This window comes from Xiphias gladius, chromosome 19 (genome assembly GCF_016859285.1).
Source record: "Xiphias gladius isolate SHS-SW01 ecotype Sanya breed wild chromosome 19, ASM1685928v1, whole genome shotgun sequence".
Classification (NCBI taxonomy): Eukaryota; Metazoa; Chordata; class Actinopteri; order Istiophoriformes; family Xiphiidae; genus Xiphias; species Xiphias gladius.
The window spans coordinates 11997470-12005484 of NC_053418.1; the positions used below are offsets into that span (position 1 = coordinate 11997470).

General features: G+C 44.0%; 1 protein-coding gene across 1 annotated transcript in view; it reads right to left on the reverse strand.

Annotated features, from left to right (window-relative positions):
• The window catches only part of LOC120805599 (zinc finger SWIM domain-containing protein 6), a 42395-nt gene extending 38209 nt beyond the window's left edge, over positions 1 to 4186 (reverse strand). The window contains exon 1 of the mRNA XM_040155973.1: positions 3695 to 4186. Within this exon, the coding sequence (XP_040011907.1) occupies positions 3695 to 4127 (433 nt within the window). The 5' untranslated portion in view covers positions 4128 to 4186. The remainder of the gene's footprint in view (positions 1 to 3694) is intronic.
• Positions 4187 to 8015: the final 3829 nt, after the last annotated feature.

Consider the following 8015-nt stretch of genomic DNA (forward strand, 5'->3'; position numbering starts at 1 on the left):
CTGTTTGACTGACATCATGATAAAAAAGAGGGTGAGAGAGAGAGTAGGTGACGCAGAAACCTAATTAAGATTCTCCAGAGCGTGAACAAATTAACCTGAGTTATGAGCATGCAGAAGCACAAGACAGACACACACATATACACACACACACACACATCAGTTTGTCTCCGGAATAGGTGGAGCAGAGGAGGATGACATTCACACTCAAACAGGCATGACTGCCATGGACATTCAGTGATATTTTAAGCAAGGGAAAGGCAAAATATTATAGACTATCTGGTCCAACACCACCACCATGGAAAATACACCAAAATAGGCTACAGGATATGCATATCTACTTTCATGCTAGCAGAATTGAAAACCGCCCTAACAAAGTGTCCACCTCATCACTCAGATTTGGGTCAGCAGCATGATAAAATGACATGTAGCTTCATGTGAAAAATTTGCCTAACAAGGAGAGCTGGATAAATAGCCTGTAGCATGTAGCCCACGCTAATGACATTGCAGAGAGCGACATATGCCAGGCATCAGTATGTCACTCCTTAGGGACATGGGGCTTACGGTAACAGGATAGTAAGAGTGAGGTGGTGGTGTGCGTGGTGGTGGGGGTTATGTTTTTTTTTTTTTTTTTAACTCCTGGCACAAAGCTCTGGGGGCAGACAGGGGGTGGTGGGAGTTAGGAATAGAAGGATGAGGGGTCAAAGGGAGGAGGAGCAGGACGGTGCATGTCATAAATGAATGAGCGAAGAGGGGATGAACTTGACCCAGACTGGAAGACTAAAACAGGAAGGAGGGAAATTAAGTGCAAACATGCTTTGTCATGCCATGTTAGAGCCATAGGATTAGGATTCTATAATTAGAGGACGGGGCACCATAATACTAGCCTTCCTTTCAGCATGATGAGCTGCCGAGTCTAAATTACACAAGGGGGCCGGAGAACAGATGCTGTGATCAGAACAGGCAGCTTTGGAAGTTTTCTATACTGGTAAATGATACTCACTTACAGCACGGCACGGTCTGATTGACAAGCTAAAGAAAATTGAAACTTGGCACACCATCGGCTCATGACGATGTAATTTTTTATGACAGAAAGACGTTGTTATGGGACTGCTCCCCAAAGCAACATACATATCTCATTGTATTCATTTGCAATTTTCAAAGTGTTATTACACATTGAACCTCTTCATACTGGTTGAGGTTAGGTATGTGTCCCACTACCTGTTCAGCAGCAAAATTCATCACTGATTCGACAGTAGAAAGAGTGCAAGAGGGCTGAAGCTGGGTTGTTAAAGCACTATAACCAAGGAGCAGTGGACTGCTAGATAACACTTGCATTTATATATGAATATTTATCTCAAATGCTGGCACTAAAACAGATGAGCTCGCATGGGAGAGAGAACAACCCATCAATCTCACTGTCTCCCCTTCTCTGCGCTTCATTCTTTCGTTTCATACTTCCCCTTCCCTTGCAATCACCATTTCAATGCCTCTTTCCTCTTTTGCATTTTCCACCCACTTTTTCCCTCTAGGCTTCCCCTCTTTTTCTTGATCTCACCCGATCTATTGCTCTTCCCCTTAAACGCCATCCCCCTGTCCATTCCCTCTGCAGCACTGATGTATGGAAAGAGATGGAGGAAAAAAAGGGAAAAGCGTGTGATTAATGTCTTTGAGAAAAAGATAAATAATCACAGGAGACTGGGGGCTGGTAGTTGGCCTTAGGGGAGTAAATATGGAGAGTTTTATAGCTGCTCACTTGGGAGAGAGGGAGATAGAGGAGGAGATGAGAGGGGGAGGAGAGGAATACAGCGACAGCAGATTCATTCAAGTATATTAGCTCCCCCCCATACACAATAACCTCCACATCTATTCTATCGCTCTACTGTCTTTCATCATCAACACTGAATCACATCCCACTGACAACACACATACACACACACACAAACACACACAAAAAGCCACACAAAGCCATGCCCTCACAACTACCCTTCACTTTTTTTTTTTCCAGGCCAGACCCACTGTATGTGTTTGATGGGCCAATACATGTGGTGTGTGATGTGGCTGACAGCCCCCTCCCATGCTCCCCTGCTTTTAAGCCCTCATCCTCCAGTGGCTGCCTGTCCCCTGGAGTAGATAGCATCTTTTATTTATCGTTCTCTCTTCCTTGGCTTTATTTTACCCAGCTAAAAAAAATCTGGGCCGAAAATTGTAATCAGCATAACATGCCCTCCTCCTGTTATGTACTCGCCTGTCATCCTCCTCTCTCTGTGAGCATGCAGGATGAGACTGACAGCCCGTACAGACGAAGACACACACACACACACACACACACACACACACACACACATGCACATACAGACGCATGCACAGTCCCCCTCTGTGTTTATCAAACCCCCACACTCACTCACTGACACACATACTCTTTTCTCTCTCTTTCACACACACACACACACACACACACACACACACACACACACACACACACACACACACACAGCCATAAAAAATGACCCTGTTGTCACTCTTTCTGAGTATTTTCAAAGCACACACACACACACATTTCTCCTCACTGATGCCTCACACTTTCGATTTTACCCCGAGCTGAGTGTTTAGCTTCCTAAAGCCCCAAAAGAGTGAGCACATAAATGAGCCTAATGCTGGGGAATCTGGTAAACAGGCCAGAGAGGGAGGGAGAGCTGCCTGCCTGTCTCCCTGCTCCATGGCTACTATTGTGCACTGCACATTCTCTGAGCCCACAAGAGCTGAAGCCATCTCCACACAGATTCTTTGGAGGTATAGTAAGCCAAGAGGAGAGAGAGGGAGAGGGAGCAAGGGAGAGAGATAGAGAGGGTGAGGGAGGGAGGAGGAAGAAGATCATGCATAAAATCTTGTTTGCAGAATGCATTAAGATTCTGATGAACTGGGGAGGGTAATGGGATTAGAATCCTGAACCGTTTCCAAGGGTGGGGAGTCGGATTGACAGCTGAGTCTATTGCTCTGACGAATGCAGTGAAATATTGTGGCTCTGGCAAAGGCAGTCAGCCAGGCAGAGAGGCAGGCAGGCAGGCAGGGGGTTGCTGAGCCTACAGCACCTCTGTTTACTCCAAGCTTTACAACAAACAATGCAGCTGAGAGAGAAAAAAAAATGCATCTTTGCCTTTACCACCTGCATATAGCTTGGGCTTTCTACTGCATATTGGGGAGGCAGAAGAAAAGCTCCAGTGTGTCTCACAAAGGTGTTTGGCAAACAAAACAGAAGCACTGTGGCTTTAAATCACCGTCCCTCCCACCCTTTCTAAATATCGTCTATTTAGCCAGCGGTGAAAAGATATAGGGGGCTTTTGTCTGCGTACCCATTGGTGGGGGAATGGAGAGCTGGAAAGACACAAAAAATAGGAACAAAGTGCTAAGCTTCCAATTGGGATGGCTCTGGGCAATTCAGTGTCGCTCAGTGGGCAAAAACAAGGAGAAGTGGGCTACTATTACGGGCTTATCTGAAAATAGGCTGTTCTCACACAGCTATAGGGTAGACTGGAAATACCCTGCATTGTTTATAACAGACAAGGCTATGGAAGGCAAACACAAGCCCTGTAAAAGTCTGGCATGGTTCCATGGAAAAAGGCAAACAGTGCGAGTTAGTTGTTTGGTTTATTACGGGCTGTTTTCCTACGTTATTGTAACGTTATGGTCCACTCACCGACTTGCAATACGTTGTCCACCCAGCCACCCTCTAGCAGAGTGACACCCCGTAGGAAAGGCAGCTGGGTCTCGTCATTATTGTCCCCGCTAGTTCCACTTTCCTCTCCTCCGGCGTTGAAAGAGGAATACATACAGATCTCCTTCTCGCTCCTCGGGAATGACCAGTATACGATCCTCCGCTGGACGGGCTCCGGGATCCTCTCGAACCGCTCCTCCACCCTCTGGAACGGCCACTTCTCCGCGACCCTGCGCGCCGCGATGTCGAGCAACGACTCGGGGTTGTGCGTTTTTCCATTCCCCGACCCTCCCGGAGCGGACCCTGCGCCGCCACACAGGACTCCTCCAGCCCGCTGCCCCTGCCTGCACGCCGGGTTGTAGCCGGGCCGGCAGCAGAGCCGCTTGGCTGGGGGCTGCTGGACTCGCTCGGCCATGATCGCACCGCTTCCAACCTGAAGCGCAGTTCCTCTCCGATCATATAAACGGGATAAGGAAGAGAAAAGGGCAATCTTGCGCCGATTGTTTGCCGTACATGGAGAGACTGCCCTTATTTGGAAAAGTGGGCGGCGCCTGCGAGTTCCGTGAAGTCCTTTGTGTTGTCAAAGTAACCGGGATGGGCGGGATCCTGGAGTGCTGCCAGCGCACGAGTGGCGCTATAAAAGGAACTGGAGGCGGAATTCCCGAACGTCGGCAAATCCTTTGTGAAGCCGTCCGGGAGCGCGAGGGCGGAGCCCCGGCGGCCGACGGCCTTTGAAGTTTCCTTCTTATTTGAGTTTAAAGGCGGGGACTTAATCCATGGGCGGTCTCGCAGTTTCCCACAGGGGTAAAAGGGGGCAAGAAAATTGACTTCCCCCCCCCCTTTGGAGTCTGTGCCACCACCCCGGGCTCTAGCTTCTTCAGTCACAACGTGATGGTGGTTGTTTTCGAAACTTTAGTCCAAAGGACTGTCAGCTGTCAAAGGCAGAAAGGGCGTGGGAGGACGAACATAAAGATATGGAGCTGGACACACTTGTCCTCTGTAGTCACTAATCGGTCATTTTGGTCAGCTGTTTGGCATAGGCTTACTATGCTGCAGCCTATGGACAGTTAATCGCCGACACACTGCGAAATACAAGCGTTCTCTCTCTCTCTCTCTCTCTATCTGTCTCTGTTTCTTTCCCACACACACACACACACACACACACACATTGAATATTTAGCCTTATTTTAAAGGGACGCTCCATATATTTTACACATGAGGTCAGTGGGCTAAAATTGTCACGGGAGCAAGGGTGGAGGTGACCACAGAGGCCCCAGGTTTAATCCATATAATACTTGTCTACATAATTTGATTAATCACTAATTTGATAGAAAATTTGCTCCACTGAAGTACACTATCAAATGGGCTATGGTGGGTTCTCCATCTTGTGACCATGGCCTTGCAGAGGGACTGTGTGTCAAAATCTAGTTTTAAGACCTGAACTGTTTCAGTTTATATTGTGGTCTTTTCTTGTGTGTGTGTGTGTGTGTGTGTGTGTGTGTGTGTGTGTGTGTGTGTGTGTGTGTGTGTGTGTGTGTGTGTGTGTGTGTGTGTTTCTGTGTCAAGTAGTTAACACACAGAACATCAGGCAAGGTAGTATTATTCCATAATTGGAGATCTACAGTTACTTTCATTATCAATAAATCTGATAATTATTTTCCTTAATAATCAATTGATTGATAACATTTTTGCTCTAAAAAATTGAGTTCAACGATTAAACAATTATCAAAATTGAAAACTAATTGATAACTCGACTTATCAATTCAACTCTACAGCAGGCCTATTTCTGGGTGCCTGGGGTAATAATGATATTGGCATGAGAGCCCCATAAGAGGTTAATCTGTCAGGCCGTCAGGGTTATGTTGGATTGGGACATTCAAACTTTAAACAGAAAGCTTGCTACAAACTAGAGTTTGAAAGACATGGGCATTTACCAGGTTCTTTAAAGGCTCTACGATACTATGAAGTTGTATTCTGGGAAGTGTAGGATCCAAACTTGTGTTGTGGAGCTTGACCCTTACTATTGACTTTAGATCTGGATATCTGGGCCTCTGATCCATCGATTTCGACGATTCTTTTTTTTAGTCTCTTGCAAGTCTCCCGACTTTGTGAAAGTGCAACACTAAAATTGCGGGAGAACCATCTTAAGGACATCTGCGTTTCATCATGTTCTTCGCTCCTTACTTAGTCTAGTAGTTGAGTCTATCAACTCGCAAAAGAAAAAGCAAAATCAAAGGATATTGGCTATTCCTCAAGGACTGGACAGACTAGTGGTTTTTCTTGTAATCAGTATGATTCACACCGCTAGTGGAGCTGGTTAACTATAAATTATGGTGCAGTCATTTTATGGTCTCCACCCTCCCTGTCTGTTGATAACGTTAGTTCCGTAGCAGTGTCATGAAAAGGAGGCCTACTTCTGTAGGAGGGGTTAGGGTGTGGCTGCGTTGCCCACCGTCCGGGTTCTTCCAGCCTGATGAGACATGTAGCAGAAGCTAATAATTATAATCATATAACAAAAAGCCACCAGAGTGAGGATGTTTTTCAAATTGTCTATAAAAGTTGACCAAAACTATGCTGGTAAACCAGAGTGTGTTTTTGCAATGTGTCTGTCCTCTGCATGTGTTTCCAGCTGCCCCTCTCCTTCCTCTGTGAGTAGGTCTAAAAGGCTGGCCTTTGAACTGCTCTGAAAGTGATCCGTGCCGTATGGACAGAGCAGATGTGGCCTAACCTGATTTGGTTTCAGTACTTCCCCACAGGAAGTTCACAAAGCCAGCAGGTCCTCCTTTGTTATGTTAGTCATCTTTCTCAGAGGACCAGTGGAGCCTTTGCTTTTTTTTTTTTTAAACAAACTTATTGCCTTATTGTTTGCTTTATTCTTCAGACAGAGCAGTTCCACACGATTGGAAGTTTCAGCAACAGCTAGATGTTATCCGATTCTTTATCCAGTAACAAAGAGTTTTGTATAGTTAATCTTTATTCAATATTTGACTGTAATCATTATCCAGCAGACATGGTTTTATAGCATATTCATGGCACACATATTCATATTTTCTCTGTGGGGAACCCTGACGGTATGTTGACGGGCAAGAGAGTGCTTTACCCAAACTTTAACAGATAATCAGGGGGTTTCAACCAGCAACTATCTGGTGACGGGTCCGTTCTCCTATGATTATCAAAATTGATCATCATACATCAACATTGATCCACTCACACGCAACTCAGACGCAATGTTTGATTTCACTTCACTGGAATTAACACTTTTGATCTTCATTTTAAATAAATTAGAACAATCTCAAAGTCTTTGATTTCATAATAATTCAGTGTATGAACAACTCTTACAGAGTTTTTTCAACTCACCTTATGCAATCTGTCCATGTTCCTAAAATACTATTTCATGAATTAAAGAGAAACAACAAAAACAATAACAATAAAAACAGTGTTGTTGCCTTTCTATATTTATTACATTTCTGTGTAAATTTATTACTACTGCTTTCACCCACTCTTCTCCATGTCTATGTATTGTGCGGTTTGCTACATTTACTGGAGGTTCTTAAAAACCTCTGCTCTCTTCCTGTTTGTTAGGATATTAATGTGAACAATGCTTCCTATGAACACTAAATTGCGTTAGAAAATATTTGTATTACTACTGTAAAATTAAATTGTAGGGTAATATAGGGTATTATATTATGGTCAAGGTATAATATTATGCATTAAATACTACTTTACTAAGTTTTTGCATTTACGGGCCATTTGGCTCATTAAACCTCAAAGATTGTGTGAGCATATAAGTAACAGAGGGCCTAGTGACTTAAAACCAAAGCCAAGCATATTAGCAAAGCTAGATCAACAGCTGGGCAAAGTGGACAACTGCCTGGACTCTGTAACAAAATCTAGTTTTAAAGCCTCAACTGTTGTACTTCAGATTGAGGTACTTTGTTGTAAAGTTGTTGTTTATCACATTGTTGCCATTTTTCTTCTTGTGTGTCAAGTAATTAGGCTAGCACACAGAAAACCTCAGGCAAGGTATTATTATTCCATCTTAGAAGTACTGTAAGTCTGCAACCAAAAATTTTCATTATCAAATCCATCTGTCAATTATTTTCGATAATAATCAATCAATTCTTCTGGTGAATAGTGTCATAAACAGCACAGTTTCAGTGTCATAAAATAGTGAAAAATACCAGTCATTATTGTTTTTACTAAAAAAACCCAAATAGAAAAACAATTAATTGAAACTGAAATGTTGCCAATTAATTTTCTGTTGGTCAAGTAACTGATTAATCATCTAATTATTTCAGCTGTA